The sequence below is a fragment of the Neophocaena asiaeorientalis genome, unplaced genomic scaffold (genome assembly GCF_003031525.2).
Source record: "Neophocaena asiaeorientalis asiaeorientalis breed wild unplaced genomic scaffold, Neophocaena_asiaeorientalis_V1.1 scaffold91, whole genome shotgun sequence".
NCBI lineage: Eukaryota > Metazoa > Chordata > Mammalia > Artiodactyla > Phocoenidae > Neophocaena > Neophocaena asiaeorientalis.
Genome location: NW_020173198.1, coordinates 2,378,183 through 2,396,658, shown reverse-complemented (window position 1 = coordinate 2,396,658; position 18,476 = coordinate 2,378,183). Strand labels below are relative to the sequence as shown.

The 18,476-nt window shown below is 42.2% G+C and overlaps 1 protein-coding gene across 3 annotated transcripts in view; it reads right to left on the bottom strand.

The window, feature by feature from the left end:
* XPO6 (exportin 6) overlaps positions 1 to 18,476 on the bottom strand; it is a 106,423-nt gene that overhangs the window by 62,318 nt on the left and 25,629 nt on the right. For all 3 annotated transcript variants that reach the window (XM_024744212.1, XM_024744213.1, XM_024744211.1), the window contains exons 2-4: positions 9,213 to 9,303; positions 6,141 to 6,253; positions 5,161 to 5,358 (exon numbers count right to left, since the gene is read on the bottom strand). In XM_024744212.1, coding sequence (XP_024599980.1) covers positions 5,161 to 5,358; positions 6,141 to 6,253; positions 9,213 to 9,303 — 402 coding nt within the window. The remainder of the gene's footprint in view (positions 1 to 5,160; positions 5,359 to 6,140; positions 6,254 to 9,212; positions 9,304 to 18,476) is intronic.

The window sequence follows — 18,476 nt, the reverse complement described above, 5'->3', positions numbered from 1 at the left end:
TGTGGGGGGGGGGGGGGGGGGTGGCCTCCCAGGACCACCGTGGATACCAAAATCCAAGGATGCTCAAGTCCCTTATATTCAATGGTGTAGTGTGGTCAGCCCTCATACAGGAGGGTTCAAATCCTGTGAATACGGAATGTCAACTGTACCTCTGTGTGTTTAATCTTACATGAACAGGCTACATAAATCAAACCTTTAGAAAAATGACTGAGTACACTTATGTACCTTTTTAACCATTCAAAATATATTCTCATCTTAAAGACAGAATTCTAAATAACACCATGAACTTAAAAACAACAAGAAAGCAATGCTCTTTTACACCTAACATGACAATTTTTATACATGTCCATACTCCCAACAGAGCCTTGGTTACTCTGCCCAGGTTACTATATTAGTGATTAAGGATGTGTAAACCAATTCGTGACATCTTTCCAACATTCAGGTGTTAAATCAAGTTTACAGTTCCAAGCTTTGAATGCTTCGTAAGAGTTCAAGATTAAACATGTGGCAGAGCAGAAACACACATACACGTCATTAAACTATGATACTGATACGGTTAGGACTGTGCAAATACCTACGTAGCAAATTAAGGTACTTTTTCTATCACCTGCAATATCCACTATGCCATAGGAAAGTTTCCTTAAACAAGAGACAAAAAAAGGTACACTTTCAACAGCATAACACTACTTATACCTTTCTTATCAATTTCACAATATTCAAAGCATTTATTTTTTAGTTTCCAGAAACGGTAAAAGTAATCAAGGTACCATTAAAATCCTACTGGATTATATGCTACAATCTATGAAACAGCAAACAAATTGAAAAACGTGACCATTTTCTTTAATCATAGTTAACTTTAAGTGTAGTTCATTCCCTGATAAAAATAAGTTTTTTATTTACTCAATCTATAAAATATAAGCCTTAGGGAAGAGGAGGTCAGGAACTACACCCAGATAGAAAGGATATTCTCCACTTCAAAAAACACAGGGCACTTTCCTGTCCTTGAAAACACCTCTTCCCATTGCAGACCAAGGAAAAGCACATCCCCGAAGAGCAGGACTCAATATTGAGAACTTAAAGAGAAATTCAACTGCCCTCAGCAGCAAGCAATAGTGTGTGGAAAATGCTCTCTATTAAATCAGCTAACACTTCAAGTACATCCTCCACAAGTTTTCTCTTCATTTGCTACAAGTTCGGGCTGTTTCTAACACCGACTTAAAATTCAGATAATGCAGTAGGGGAGAAACAGGAAATCCCTCCTCTAACAATTTTTCTTTACATGATAATGTGAATAGAACTTTATAAGCATCCCTTTTCACTCAGACACCTTTGGATTATCAATCTGTATTTTAAAAGATTTCTATTACTTCTCCCCTTTCATTTCCTTCTTTCTCTTCCACCCCTTTTGTCTCTATTTTCCCCCAAGACCTCATTCTTACTCTCTCAGCTGGGAATGACTCATTACCAAATAGTCCACTGGGCAATACTTTCCTGTACGTATGAAATGCTTCTGTGCTCTCCAGAAATAAAAAATCCCTACAGTATGGAAAACGTATCTTAAAGGTCCTCCTTTCTCTCATCATTTGGGAGAAGGGAAGAGTCAGACAAGAAGCTGGCTGAAAATGAAAGTTATTCTTTACTTGAAAAAACAGCCTGATAAAATGTGTAATTTTCCTTCTCACTAGCTTTGTTTCCAGAAAGCTTTTTATTAAAAGAGTGTTTCCTTTCACCATCTTCACCTACATAACTAAAGCTCATGACATAGGTAACCTCTGCAATTTGTTTTAATACAGAATAAGCACCTTCAGGCTGCAAATCAAGTTCAGGTGCTTAGTGTTAGCTTCAGAAATTTTTATCATACCAGCCAATCAGAGAAGAAAAATCAAAATTCTTTCTATGCTTCTTTTCGATGCTTGCCCCTTAAGTATCTGGCCCCAGGCACAATGTGACCAGAAGTCCAGCTCAGCAGATTCCAGGACTCTGAAGAACAGACTCTAGAAAGGTGTGATGTATGTGCTAGTGCAGGCGGCTGGGGGAGGTGGGGAGAACAGGGGTCGGTTCTCACTTCAACGATTCCTTCTCCAGTGGCCTAGAAAGGCTATACCAACACACAGAATTGCAGGTATCTTTCTGGGGCCCCAAATCAACTCCTCTTTGCCTGGTATGACAGTCATCATAATTATGGCATAAACTGCACAGATGCCCCAGGCCAAATGTTACAGAATTAAAAAAAAAAAAGGCTATGCACCCCAGACCGCAGGCCATAATGGAACTAAGCCAAAAAAAACCTTTCAGATGGTTTAATCAACAGATCATATAATTGTGAAGTTGATTCCAGAACCAGTTTGGTCTCGTTTACCAATGCCTAAAGAAAAGATTTTATTATCATTATCAGAAATGTCAGCAATTTAGCACCAATCATTCTTGACATGGCTTTCATGCCACTGACTGGTTCTCATGCATGAATAAGAAGCGGGGAATAATACAACTGGAAAGAATTTTAAAGATCACTTAGTCCAATCCTCTCGTTGTACACAGAAGGAAACGGAGGCTCACACAGGAGTTACTAAAATCAAGGTGATCTGTGACAAAAATGGACACAGACCCCAAACCCACTGCCTCCCAGTCCAGTGCCCCTTCCACTACGGGGTGTTTCAAAGTCATGAAGGCTGCATGGGGTGAAAGGAGTCATTTCTGAAGGGTGGAAAGCGGGAGGTGGTGGGCAAGAGAGGAAGACAGCTACCCTTTTGAAATCTCCATGAGCACCTCACCTAAAAATGCTCTTCCAAATTCTCATTTATCATCATTAATCATACTTCATGGGCAGACAAGAAATGTCTGCTTTTCACCGAAGGAAATGATCCCAGCTGGGCGAAAACATGGCTTCTCCTCACTGTTGCCGACAAGACTCGGCTCTCTGTCTGGCTCACATTCCACTGCTGCTTCACACAAGACACACCACTGACCAACCCAGGATGGAATCCACTCAGACCCCCCCACCTCCTGGTTCTTTCCATCTCCATGGACTTCCTGGCTCCCTCTCAGAGAGCCATGGAGACTTACCACAACTGCTTTTCAACTTGGAGTGAAAGCAAGCGTGTCAGAGAGAGCCAGCAAAGCCTCTGGCCTCCTAACCCACCACTGCAGGAGGCTCCCCGCCTCCTTGCCATTCCTCGGGTTCTTTCCACTGTTATTCCCTCTGCCTACAACACTGTTCCCCTGGAAGCCCACATGGCTCACTCCATCACTTCCACTCAGTTTCTGCTCAAGAGTCTGCTTCTCAGAAAAGGCTTCCATGATCGTCCCATCTAAATAACACCTCTGATATTCACTCCTCCTCACCCTAGATTTAGTTTTCTCACAATACTTACACCTACCTGAAAGAATTTATTTGCTTATTGTTTACTGGTGCCTCCCCCTTGGTATTAGAAGCTCCATGGGGCTTCCCTGGTGGCGCAGTGGTTGAGAGTCCGCCTGCCGATGCAGGGGACACGGGTTCGTGCCCCGGTCCGGGAAGATCCCACATGCCGCGAAGCGGCTGGGCCCGTGAGCCATGGCTGCTGAGCCTGCGCGTCCGGAGCCTGTGCTCCACAACGGGAGAGGCCACAACAGTGAGAGGCCCGCATACCGCAAAAAAAAAAAAAAAAAAGAAGCTCCATGAAGGCAGCTATTTGTTCATTACTATATCCCCCAACGTACCTAGTTATTAGTACATGGCTGGTATTCAACAAATAGTTTATGGAATAAATGCATGAATCTCCTTTACAATAACAATTCAATAAATCTCTAGATAAATGAACCACCATACAAAACAAAATAATATTGAAGGAAGAACTTCTGTGCCACCTTGAGAGGGTGATCCAAAAGAAGCAATATGGATGCTGAATTTTTTAAATTGCTGCATCATTCAAACGGTTTGCAGGGAGAGCAAGCAGAACATTAGAAAATGGTATTGTTCTGGAAGATTCTGCCGTCACTAAGACTATAACCAATTTTCAAAGAATTTTATTTCTATAATCTGTACATAATACCCATTTCCTACATACCCAGACTGCCTCGATAATATAAACATTTCCAACTTTATCACAGGAGTCAAATGAACAAAAGCATCGCCCTCTTGGCTTTTAGGTCCCCCCTATTCCCTGATGACTTCCAAATCCTGAATCCCAGATCCACATTTCCTAATGTCTCACCAGACGTGCACAGAAGGAACACGCAAATCTTAAATGCATTTTCTGCCAAACTGAATTCACCATCTTCTACCCAACCCCATTTCCTCAGATGGCCTAGAAAATCTGCCATCTGAGCCAGGAACTTGGAAGGCATTCTAGCTTCCTCCTTCCCTCCTCCCTACAGCCTAGTCCCTGCCCAAAGCCTCCTCCGTGCCTCGCTGCTGTCCAGCAGGTAACCCCTGGCTTGGCTCAGGCCCCTGGGCTCACTCAGACTTCTCCAGCAGCAGCCTTCCAGGCCTCCTTCGCTCCGGCCTCACCCCTCTGCAATCCAGACTCCACACTGCTGCTGAAGTCATCACTCCAATATAAACATGTGGCCACATTGTCTCCCTTCTCCAAACTTTTCATTAGTTCTCGAGTAAGGACTATGAATTAAACACTGATGCCCCCTGCAAACGCAAAGCCCTCCCTGCTCTGGCCCTGTGCATCAGCCTAGCCTCTCACTCTACCACTCAAGCCACCACCTCGCATCTCATCACCAGCAGCACTGAAAACACCTCAGCTCCTTGAGTCTAAATGCCGTGTCCTCACTGCACTTGGCACAATACTTCGCTACAGTCATTAACATATTGTTGGGTAATTGTTATTTCCATCGCTTTCTCCCCACTAAACTATAACTGTCGAAGGCCTCATCCTGGCACCCAACACCTGGCACGGTACCTAACAGGCTTTCAAATACTTGCTGGACAAAATTTCACAAGAGGTTAACAAAGTGACTGGGGTTCCCATCCCCCACCTTCTCCACTGCACCAAGGTACAACATGTCTCAGGAACACAAGGTTAAGTGAATGAGACAATCCACCCCACAATGACCTCACCACTGCAGTTCCAAAATGCTCATCTTAAAAATCCTCTTCAAGACAAGAAAATAATCACTTCTTCAAACAAATTACTTACAAGATAAAGTTTCCATAGGTTATCTCCTTACCTGTAAAATATTAGTAAAAAAGTCATGGTAGAACATGGGCCAATCTTGACGGCCAATGTCAACAATCACTTTGCAGAGCTTGTTCCGGATGAAGTAAGGTAAGGTTTTGTGGTGAGCCAAGAGGAGTTTGGGCAGGCAGCTACGGATTTCCATCTTATCCTGAGATGGGACCCCAAGCCACATTTTATTGATCAGATTCTGAAAAACAAGTATACATCTTGTAAGTTAACAATCTATACACAAAACAAACTGGTTTTCATCCAACAGTAGCTATCTCCCTCAAACAAGAAACTCTGCTTTTAAACAAAGGTTTGGAGCAATTTGGCAATGAGAATAATAAAATATTCAAATTTTATGATACAATAATCCCATTCCTAGGAACATAATTTAACAGAAACAAAAAGGTGTAGGTGCAAAAACTTTCTATAACACCATTGTCTCCACCAAAAAATAATGACAGAAACAACTTTAATGTAAGAATAGGAGAATGGTTTGGTGAATAATGGTACAACCACTTATAGGAATATAATATAAAGGTTAAGTGGGGGGAAAAAAACAGAATGCAAAATGAAATGAGCAATATGATTATAATTAGGTTTTTTGAAAAAAAGTGTGCACAGGAAGGCAATGATTGGAAGAGAGTTGAAATAAATGAAGATTTTTAATGGGTATCATCCCTCCTCCCAACTGTTTTTCTTTAATCATCTTTCTCTTTTAAATGATAACATGGAAGGAAAAGTTATATGTTACCACAAACGACCTCCCCACCTCACCTATCTTACCTTTTGGTGCTGAAGATGGAAAGGTGCCCTGGAAAACCTGACATCTTGACAAAGGCAGTATGTGGAAAGAAGCCCCTGAGATGGGTTACCACTATTTCCCAGCCATGTACACATCAAAACTAAAGTCTAGTGCCAATAACAAGGCAACGTGACTAAGAAATACTCTTCAGAATAGTATAAAAGTATCTGACAACTTACCTCAAAAACCGTTAAACTGTACATCATTACATAGTCATTCCTAGTGCTGGAGAGAAAATACAGGCAGAATCTCCAGGCTCCTATTTGCTGAGCAAAGTTATTAAGAAGTTCCTCTGGAAAAGTTAAATAGTAACAAGAGAAGGCTATGAAAATACACAAAATTAATACAAGGCTGGCTGTTTTACTATTTTTTTTTAAACACACCTCTCTCACATAATGTAATGACATCAAAACCAACTACAAAATCCAGCTGATTCTTCAAGATAGAAAGGACAAAGCATACAATATTTTTCTGACTCTGAGGTGACCATGGACACTGACACCTAAATAACAATAACCTAGCTATGGACACCTTTTTTTTTATGGGCACTATTTTAGGTAGAGAAACTTTCACTGCTGAAATTCTTAATCTAATGTGTAGACAGACAGATAGAAGAGTATCATTTTTACCTTACAGATGATGGCCAACTGGTAACTTACTTCCTCTGGGGTACAGCTATATGTTATCTCCTCACCACTCACTCAACACTGTTCTTACACACTTATACACACACACACACACACACACAAAATGATGGCCAGAAAAGCAGGAAAAGAAAAAATTAAGACTAATCTTATAAATGCAGGATTGGAAAAAATGCAAGAGAATTCAAGATGGCTAACTCCCTTCATCTGAGTTGGTTTTATTTTAAAATATCACCCAGGAGTCGGCAAACAAGAGCAGCAGTCATGGGAGTTGCCAGGAACCACCCTGGGCACCTCAAATCAGTTAGAAGTGGTTTTCTTCCTCCTGAGGCTGCTGGACAAACAGCAAGCATTAAGAGTCTATCATCATGTTTCTGGACATGCTGCCCCTTAGTCACCTTGACCTGCTGCGCTCATCATAAAATATAACACAGAGTGGGTAAAAATACAAAGGCAACAACCCTGAGAGATTCTAGGAAGCCCTTGGAAAAGCAGCAAGCACTGCAGCCCGTTCTAACCCTGAAGTCACTGCTCTGCCAGTGCCCTACAACTCAGGCTAAGTGCACCAAGGCAGTCTCATTATAAATCCCATAAAGGAAGCTGATGGTGTGTTCTTATAATTAAGCAAAAGTTTCTATGACTCCCAGAGGTGAAGTCCAACCAGAGAGTGATCTCTGGCTGGAAATGAGGAACGTGGGACTCTGTTCTAGACTTTGCCACTAATTCACTGAGTCTGATCCCAAGCAAATCACTGCTCCTCTTTGATGCTTCAGCCTTCTCCACTTTTAAAAATGACCAGACTGTCTCTTGAAGCTCCCTGCTAACAGCTCTATCTCTAGAGCACTTTTGGTGGAGGATGGGTGGAGCCCCTATAATAAAAGGTCTCCCTCCTTTCTCCCACCTAGCTAGGAAAGACTTTAGTTTATCCTAAGACATCAGAAAAGAAGCAAGAAGTGGCTCCAGCCCACACACTCAAATAAAGCTATGGAGACTAGGTACAAAAAGAACTAAGACACGCCTACTACCAAACCCCCGGATTCTCCTTAGCCGGCATTTAAATTAGACTTTGTAGCATCTGGTTATTTAAAACTATTTAAAAATCAGATTAGAATAAAAATATGTTTAAAAGCTTCCACTTTTAATTCATGAACACTGAGGTGAACATTAGCTTTGCAATCCAAAACTTAAAGAGAAAAACAAAAAGCATATCAATTATAAGCTTAAAACAGGACTATGGAGAAATTAGATATAAGGGAAAGATCCTTCACCTCCTTTGGTAAAAATCACCACTGATACTTTTACTATGAGGTACTTTGGTAGCATAAAACTAACAAGAGGCTCACTCTGGGGGCAAGAGGTGGGTCAGTCCAATTGAGTAATAAGAGAGAACCTAGGGAAGCAAGCAGAGGGGATCTTCTAAGCCAGATGCCTGATCATCTACTGGGCTCAGCTTCCGTCAGTATCCCCTGTTTATAAACTCTCTGGTTCCCTACAGCACAGTCCCTCAGAAAAGAAGGCATACAGGGCAGGCCCACAAGAGACCACCACATTTAAAATTAAGAGATAAGAAGCTACATCCACCGGGAGCTAATGTGATACTCAAAGGATGCAAGGGAAAATGGGCTGCAGCCAAAGGTCTACTAGCCACCTGAAAATCCAAACGCTAATCAAGCTTTGGCCCAAGGGCAGAAGTCAGCCATAACACTGAGCTGGCTAACATGACTTAGAGAAGCCACCTGCGACAGAGAAATGGCTCTGCAGAGACCCGGAGACACAGAAAAAAGCCTCCAAGGAAGTGAAAGCAATGAAGGTCAGTACAGAGCAGCCAGACACACAGGGGAAAGCCTCGAGGCCTGGATCAAGAAAAACATTTTTCATCGTCAAGTTCAGGGCTTAAGTGAGGACTCAGAGAGAGAAAAAGATTACTCCAGGACTTCAGTGCAGCATGTCCCTGAAGCAGAGATCTCACAGCTTAAGTAAACCTTCTAGCTTACAGTATGCTTTAATGAATACTGTGCATGTCAGTGAGTATAAAACTCGAAAAGAGGTTCTAGAAGGTGCCAAGGTTCCCAGAAGACCTGAAATTACACCTACATCTCTCTGTTGTTTGAAGCCTTTATTCAACAAAACTTGCAGAATGAGAGCGATAACAGTGGCAATAAGGAAAAAGCAAGAAGGCCCCAAAGGATACACCCGTTAAAGGATCTCTGGGCACTAGATGAGGTTCAGGATAGACTTCTACACACCAAAAACATGTCTGTTTTAATGCTTTCATGAGTTTTTTCTTTAAATTAAGTCACAGACATCTTACAAAAGTTTAACATTGCTAAAATTAAGAGCAAAGCAGGGGTAGGGGTTTCCACACATGGCCAAAGGAAAGAAAATCCATCACTATGGATTATAGTGGGCTCTGCCGACTACAGCCCTTGCAGCTAGGTTTGTAGACCTCACCAGCCACCAACCAGCAGGACTGGAGCAAAAGGAGCCAGAATTCAAGGGGAAACATGCAGGCTTGACCAGGCTGCCACATCAAGGCTACCAACTCCTTCCTCCCCATTGGGGCCTTTTTGTTATATACGACTCTTTACTACTCAACATTTCACTTACCTATCTCACGTTTTCTTTCATTGGTTGTACAGTCGTGGAAAAACTCTGTCATCAGACTTTCCAGTGCCCTGAGAGAGGCTTCTTCAGATGCCTAACAAAGAAATTTGAAAAAAACAAACAAAAAAAATCAGTAGCTGTATTTTCAGTTCTACTGTTCCTCAGTTCCTTCCAGGTCACATTCAACAGCCATAGTAATTTACTTCCTCAAAACATCTTGGTTCAACATTCTTCAAATACATGATATAAGCCAGAAAAACTGCAAGGAACTTCCCAGCTGACTCAAAACCCAAAGTTTTAGTATACTCTATAAATTCATGCTACCGTGCTATCGATTTTCAATTATTTATGCTAAGGAAAAGAGAGCAAATAATTTAAAATTTAATTCTTGAAACATACTGAAAGCAAATTAACAGCCCCTGGCCCTGACTGAATAGGAAGAATGAAGAGATTCAGAAAGGCTAGGGTGCCTTATAGACTATCCGTCAACGTTATTTGCCCCATGTCTGAATAGTTAGCCATATTCTAATTCAGAGCAACTGTAGTCAAACTGCTGCATGGATTCCCGGGGCTTTCTGAAGGGACTTCAGGAGCCAAACATCCACTCAACTCTCAATCTCACATGAGCAGCCAACAAAAATTAAGGTGCAGCTAAGAGCCAAGCAGAGCAAGGACTCAAAATGAGACAGTACCTCCCACGCTCAGGCCCACAGAGAGCCAGACTCTCAGCAGAACCACTCAGGCGGAGAATAAGAGGAGAGGGACCCTAAGCCCCCTAAGGCTCATCCTCTCCCTTTTCCATATAGAGCCCCAAACCCACTTCCTCTTCTCTCACTGAAGGAGGGGACATCAGGTGCAGCAATGAACTTGAGTCAACACTCCTTCACATAACCAGTCTGCAACAAGGTGAGCATTCGCAGGCCCCTCTCGAATCCTCACTGGCCATAATTACCTAGAGATGATCAGGAACCAACAGCAGTTTTGATTTCTTAATCATCTCCTAATTGCCTTCTTCCCACCCACCTTCCCTATATCCTCTCCACTGCCCCTAGAGTGAGAGCTGACTATTAAAACTGCATTTTGAAACAAGCCCACAGGGACTTCGCTAGTGGTACAGTGGTTAAGAATCCGCCTGCCAATGCAGGGGACACGGGTTCAGTGCCTGGTCCGGGCAGATCTCACATGCCGTGGAGCAACTAAGCCCGTGCACCACACTTCTGAACCTGCGCTCTAGAGCCCATGTGCCACAACTACTGAAGCTCACACGCCTAGAGCCCGTGCGCTGCAACAAAGACCCAATGCAGCCGAAAATAAATTTATTTTAAAAATAAATAAATAAAATAAGCCCACACTCAAATGTATCACGTATCAAGCTGTAATATTACCAGGGGCCTCCACTTGGTAATGGGCTTTTGAGGACGCTGAGGAACTTGGGCCATTTCTGTGGATCAACGAGCACTTCTTAGGACTGGCACTAATTACAGAGGCTGAATCAGGCTTGCACCAGCCCAGCTACATCAACCAGCACATGTTAGCACACTAGACATTACACGGGAGGCCACGTTCAAGCAGTGACAGGCACGGCTGTCGCTCCCATGCTGCAGTCATGGTGACAGCTGTGCAATGACAGCTGAACTCTGACATGTTGAGTGATGAATTATCGTTTAATAGTTCTAGCACTTGTGAGTTTGAGGGACTTTTTTTTTTATTTACTTTTATTTATTTATTTTTGGCTGCGTTGGGTCTTCACTGATGTGCACGGGCTTTCTCTAGTTGCGGCGAGCGGGGTCTACTCTTTTTTTTTTAATTAATTAATTTATTTATTTTGGCTGCATTGGGGCTTTGTTGCTGCGCGTGGGCTTTCTCTAGTTGAGGCGAGCAGGGCTACTCTTCGTTGCAATGCACGGCCTTCTCATGGCAGTGGCTTCTCTTGTTGTGGAGCACGGGCTTCAGTAGTTGTGGCATGTGGTGCATGGGCTTCAGTAGTTGTGGCACGTGGGCTCAGTAGTTGTTTGCTCACGGGCTCTGGAGCTCAGGCTCAGTAGTTGTGGTGCACAGGCTTAGTTACTCTGCGGCATGTGGGATCTTCTCGGACCAGGGCTCGAACCCATGTCCCCTGCATTGACGGGCAGATTCTTAACCACTGCACCAGGGAAGTCATGAGGGACTTTCTGGTCTGAATTTTATGATAAATATTAGCCCTCTGCTCTTTTTTCAAACCAATATATCAGTTCAACTAAAAAATACCCTCGGATTGCAAGTTAAGCTTTTTAATGCAGAAATAACCGGAATGTGGAACAAAAATAAGACTGCAATCCTCTTTAACCTGTTTCAAGTTTTTGTGTTGATCAAAACAGCCTCACTGTTCTCAGTGACAGATTTTCTAAGTGTTATAAATTCTTATTTCAAAATGAATTTGTATAAATAAAAAAATGCTTCAGTCTGCTTCATTAATCAACCTGGTGTACCATTTCATTTGAAAAAACAATTTTTAAAAATGTTTGAGGCAAGATTTAAAAGAATCAAAGGAAAATCTCCTATGTTAAAGTAACTTATTGGCAAAGAAATAAACATAACTCAAGACATATTTCTTGAACCAAAATCAGCTATTTAGTCAAAATAAATCTATAGTTTTTCTGGAGCTAAAATTGGTTCCTGAACACTAAAGATACATCTTCAAGTCACACCTGCTACATAACTTATTCTTTTTTTTTTTTTTGGCCGTGACGCGCAGCATGTGGGATACATAGTTCCCTGACCAGGGACTGAACCTAGGTCCCCTGCAGTGGAAGTGTGGAGTCTTAATCACTGGACCGCCAGGGAAGTAAGTCTCTCCACAGCTTATTCTTGCAATGAATCATTTTAGAGTAGATCCCAGAAAAAACCGGAGCTTATCACATTCAAGCAATCAACTGTCAAGGTTTATTTCACATGGGTTCTTGAGGCAGAAGTTTGTGAACTTGACAATTACAGGCCATACATCAAAGCCTGCTGAAAGCAAGTCTCTGACTCCCCAGAGAATCCAACCCTATCTCCATTCCCGGTCCCATCAACCTCACCCCTTCCAGCTCCAACCCTAGCTAACATTCCCAAAGAAAGTGGAAAGACAAAAGTATCCACAAAAATCACAGGATGATAGTCTCACCTGATTTTGTAAATGATGGTTATACGAAAAAGGAAACTCTAAAACCTAATAATCCAGCGGCACACCAGGTGTTTCTCAGCAAGAAAAAATAACATGCTGTTTGCATTTTCAATCATTTCGATAACTGCAACAGGAATACCTACCCCATGGGGTGTTAGGAGGATCAAATGAAATGCTCCATGTAAAACTGATATGTAAACTCCACGAGGTTATCTAATTCACAGTTATGGCTGTTATCATTTTTATTTGGTCTCAGATACCAAATGAAAACAGACCAAAGCAAAACAACAAAAGTGGTCAGGCCTACTTTGAAACTGGAGATTCATGCCTTCAGGCTTAAGGGCTTTGTCCCAAACATTATCTAGTGGCGCTTTTTTCTAACTGGATTTCAAAACAAAACTATCTTGAGGAGAAGAAAAGAAGGGTGAGACTTTTCCAGGATCATACAATCAGAACAGAGCTATAAAGACATAAAGGAGGGCTTCCCTGGTGGAGCAGTGGTTGAGAATCCGCCTGCCGATGCAGGGGACAGGGGACACGGGTTCGTGCCCCGGTCAGGGAAGATCCCACATGCCACGGAGCAGCTGGGCCCGTGAGCTATGGCTGCTGAGCCTGCGCGTCTGGAGCCTGTGCTCCGCAACGGGAGAGGCCACGGCAGTGAGAGGCCCGCGTACCACAAAAAAATAAAAATAAAATAAAAGACAGAAAGGATATGTTCAAGACCTGCAAATGGTTGAAGGATATTGGAGAATTAGCCCCATTTGGCAAGAAGGCCACTGGACCCTTTGCTAGCTGTTTTAAGCAGGTGGTGAAGCCAGAATCCAGACGGCAGTGGGTTAAGAAATTAGTGGCCTACTGAAGCCCGCGTGCCTAGAGCCCATGCTCCACGACAAGAGAAGCCACTGCCATGAGAAGCCCGTGCACCCCAACAAAGAGTAGCCCCCACTCGCCGCAGCTAGGGAAAGCCCACGCACAGCAAAGAAGACCAAAAATAAAAAATAAATTTATTTTAAAAATTAGTGGCAAGTAAGTATCAATACATGGGAATATTCCATACAGACTGCACTTTCAAGTTATAAAAGGACAAAGACATTTTTAAAAAAAAGTGTCATGGTGTGGTAGGAAGAGAAGTTTCAATTCAATTCCCAAAGGCTATTCAAGCAATGCTCTGATTAACTGATGAACAACATTCAGGATTCAGAGACACCTGACTGCTTCCCATCTTGGACTTGGGATTTAAGACCCAGATCTTGCAGAACTAAAAGACAAGGTTAGCTTAAAACCAAGCGAGGCGCATTCACACGCACACAAAATTTCAGTTACGTGACAGACATAAAATGTAAGCAGTAAAACAATAAAACTTCTAGAAGATAATACAGATCATCCTCATGAGCCCGGGGTAGGGAAAAAATTCTTGGAAACACTAAACATAAAGGAAAAGATTGATAAATCGGAATATTCATCAGATGGCACAATGAAGAGAGTGTAAAAGAAAGCCATGAAATGGGAAAAGATATCACCAATATGGATAACAGAGAACTCATATCAGAGTATAAAATAACTTCTACAGATCAATAAGGAAAAGATAAATGACTCAATTTTTTCAACAGGCAAATAGTTATTAAAGAGGATATCCAAAAAGCCGATACATAAAACAAGTGCTCAACCCCATTAGTCATCACAGAAACGTAAATTAAAAACAAGACAGTGCTACAAATCTACCAGAATGGCTAATTTTTTTTTTTTTTTCCAGAATGGCTAAAATTTAAAAGACAGTAACAAGTATTGGTGAGTATGCTGAGCAACGGGGACATGCACACACTGCTGCTGGTGGGTCTATAAACTGGTATAACCATTTTGGAAAATGAACATATGCATACTTTATGACCCTGTAATTCTACTCCTTGACAATATACCCAACAGAAATTTGGATACCCCACAAAACGTACACAGATATTCACAGCACCATTATTCGTAATATCCAAAAAGTCTAAAGAACCCAAATGTACATCACCAGTGGAATGGACAAGTAAGTTGTAGCTTATTCATCAGGAAGATATTATAAGACAACAAGAATGAATGAACAGGTACTTCCATAGTAGCGCAGTGGTTAAGAATCTGCCTGCCAATGTACGGGACACGGGTTCGAGTCCTGGCCCGGGAAAATCCCACATGCTGCGAAGCAACTAAGCCCGTGCGCCACAACCACTGAGCCCACGTGCCGTGATTGCTGAAGCCTGTGCGCCTAGAGCCCGCGCTCTGCAACAAGAGAAGCCACAGCAATGAGAAGCCTGAGCACCACAACAAAGAGTAGACCCTGCTCGCCACCAACTAGAGAAAGCCCGCACGCAGCAACGAAGACCCAACACAGCCAAAAATAAATCAATTTTAAAAACAAAAAGAATGAATGAATATTGCTTCATACAACAACATGGATGAATTTCACAATGCTGAATTAAAGAGGCCAAAACACATCCTTCATTATTCGTCTTATATTAATTTTTAAAAACAAGCAAAACAAATCCATGGTGTTATAATCAGAATAGTGGTTATTAACCTCTGCAGAGGAGGGATTCTGGGATGCTAGTAATATTCTGTTTTCTTGATCTGAAAGTTACACCAGGATGACTGTGCACTTTTCTGTAAGTACATATACACAATTTTTGAAACTTAATGTTATACTTATTTTTAACGTTGGTATTTGCAGACTCTGATTTTAGAAATTGTGTTTTTCCTCTATTAGCACAATTATTAAGAGCAGTTGGGAGGCCTACAGGTGAAGTCTGAGCATGAGACTCCTGGATTCCTAGGAATCATCACCGATTTGTCTTCAAAGCTGCAAGGGTGACAACAAAAAGTATTATAATCCCATAAGTCTATGCTTCACCTGGGCTCACCTCAACAGCAAATTAAAATCCTTAGGATGATGAATGAGAAGTGGCTCAGAATATATACACTCTCGGAGACCTATGTATATATCTAAAAACTCTTTTGTGTTCCAAAAAGAGTTAAAATCTGCCAAGTGGAGCTTTCAACTATGCCTGCCTTGACTTTATCTGCATTTTTATTGCACTGCTCATGGTCCAGCAGTTCAGAGACTATGCTGTACGACTGACTCATTTATTAAGGAACTACTCAGTCAACCAAGACTCACAATCACCTAATAAATTATAAGAAAAATTGGCAAGAAGGGCAAGGGCCACATAATTTGAAATCTTCTTTGACTTTTCCCTCAATACCACTTCTACCAGGCCCTAATCACCCCCTGCCTAGATTGCTATAACTTCTTTTACCTAGTCGTCCTGATGTCAGCTTTCCCAATTCCAATCCAGTCTGTACTTCACTACCAGATAAATACTCCTAAATATCCATTTTCTGCCCCAATTATTCTAAACCTAGCTTTAAAGAGGCTTTGAATCTGGGCCAACTGAGACACTCAGCTATCCACTCAACAAATAAACTCAGTATTCACTAAGTAACTGATACTGCATTAGTTCCTTGAGATACCAGGATGAGTAAGACTGTCCTTGACTTCAAAGAACTGGAGAGGGCATGGGGGGTGGGGGGGTGGGGGCGGGGAAGAAGGGTAGAACCTATGAATAAAAACGTAGAATGTGATGGTCTACATCCTATAGTAATGACATATATATAAATGGCTTTAGGAGCCTAAACAGAACTAACTCTGTCTGAGGGAGACAAGAAAGCTTCACAGAGATGATAATATACATTGGGATTTGAAGAATGCAGAGTTTACTAAGAAGAAAGAAGGAAAGCATGCCTGATTCACCATTACTCACCACAGGAAGCCATCACTCCACTCTGAATACTCATGGTCTCAGAACAAATGTCTATCCCCATCCTGCATTTGCTCCTGGGTCTGCAGTTCATAGTTCAACCTTCATGAAATTTCTTACGAAGTTTACCGTGCAGATCCCTTCCTTGTTTTCACCGTTTGTCTTTTCTTGTAATCGGTATCACAGAATTTTGCCCATGGCACTGTTCTCTGCTCATTTCGGAATGGCACAATGAAAGAGCACAGGCTCTGGTGTCAGGTTCCTTGGGTTCGAATCAGAATGCACCTTGGCCTAGTTATGTAACCTATTACTCTTTCTCCTCTTGTGCAAAACTGGGGATAAGAGAAACTAACACACGGGGTTGTTCTGAGGATTACATAAAATAATCTATGTAAGGCATGTAGTAAACCTAATGCCAGGAATAAAGTAAGAATTGAAAGTCGTATCTGTAACTATTAATAATTCATAGATATTAGGCCTCTCTAACCAGAACATAAACTGTCTGGAAAGAGATTCTGCCTAATATGTTTGTACTTCCTGTAACGTCCAGTATGGACTGGTACTCAAATATTTTACAGACCAAATTCAGGAGAGTAAAAGGAACAAGTAGACTGTTCGTATCAGTTTTATTTTCTCAGGAATAATGGTAATTCCCTCCGAATTCAAGATACATATGACTCTGTTTAAATTTCCCCCTTTAAGAGCTCTGATCAGGGGTTCCCTGGTGGCACAATGGTTGAGAGTCCGCCTGCCGATGCAGGGGATGCGGGTTCGTGCCCGTCTGGGAGGGTCCCACATGCCGCGGAGCGGCTGGGCCCGTGAGCCATGGCTGCTGAGCCTGCGCGTCCGGAACCTGTGCTTCACAATGGGAGAGGCCACAACAGTAAGAGGCCTGCGTACCACACACACACAAAAGCTCTGATCATAATGACCTTTGCTCACAAGCACTCAATGAATACGTTTTGAAAACCAGGAGACTGCTAATAATTTATCTTAAAAACACTGAGACTGACGATGGGTAATATGGTGCTTTGTTTGTTAAGACACCTAGATGACAGTTTTCTCAAATCCTGATTAAATCTGTAATGTTTTACCTAATTGCCTCTATAACACCCCTCTCTAACACATAAACTTTTTATAAAATAGATACTGGGGAAAAAATGACTTTTTTTTTTGTGGTACGCGGGTCTCTCACTGCTGTGGCCTCTCTTGTGGAGCACAGGCTCCGGACGCGCAGGCCCAGCAGCCATGGCTCACAGGCGCAGCCGCTCCGCGGCATGTGGGATCCTCCCAGACTGGGGCACGAACCTGTGTCCCCTGCATCAGCAGGCGGACTCTCAACCACTGTGCCACCTGGGAAGCCCAAAATGACTCTTCTTTTAAAGAAGGTTTTTATCAAGCTTTTTGCCAGGAGCCACATTTTGTCTATCCTTCAAGGAGGTGAATCACATGAGGCTTCTGTATTCAGGTTCATGCTTCCTTGATAGTAAACCTAAAAAAATGACGGCGAGCATAGCAGAGTTCCAAGTCAAATACTCCTGTGGCATATCTAGAACAGTTTTACTACTCTATTTACTTATACATAAAGAACGTTTCTGAGAAAAGTGATTCTATACTAACTGCTGACCAAGGTTAAAAATAAAAAGTATGCAAAACATACCTGGTGTGTTACAACAGACGCCATTAGCAAAGAAATTCAATCTCATATAAACTCTGGGAGCTAACAGGATTACCATGGATGCCTAAACTCTCAAAAGAACACTCTCATTCTTCCCTATACCCTTCACCACTGCAAAGAAAACAGACAAGGGAAAAAAATCTCTTTGGCCTTTAGGCCTGCATATAAGTAGAGATGAAATACTAAGCTTAAAGTAACACACAATGGGAAACAATGTGACATCTATCCATCCCCTCCTGCAGTCAACTCAAAATGCTAAGAAGCACACCAAGGAAGCCCCAGGCAGGAGAAGAATACGCAGAACAAGTCTTCTTCCCACCTTTCCCATCACTGCTCTTTGTGTCTCAACCTGCAGATACTGTCCTTTTAAAAAACAAACTAAACACACCATGATGAAGTAGAAATCTCACTTTATTTCTCTGAAAGCAAATTGGTAAAACCAGTTGAATCTTCAAAGTCTGACACTCAGAAGTGCAGTCACCCTGGGGGTGTTGAATGCTTCCACCAAAGACAGAGGGGAGACAAAGGGTACAGATACATAGTGAAGTAATTAACTCTACAAGTTATATACCGGGCTTCCCTGGTGGCGCAGTGGTTAAGAATCCGGCTGCCAGGAAGGTTAAGCTGGGACGAAGTAAGAGAGTGGCATG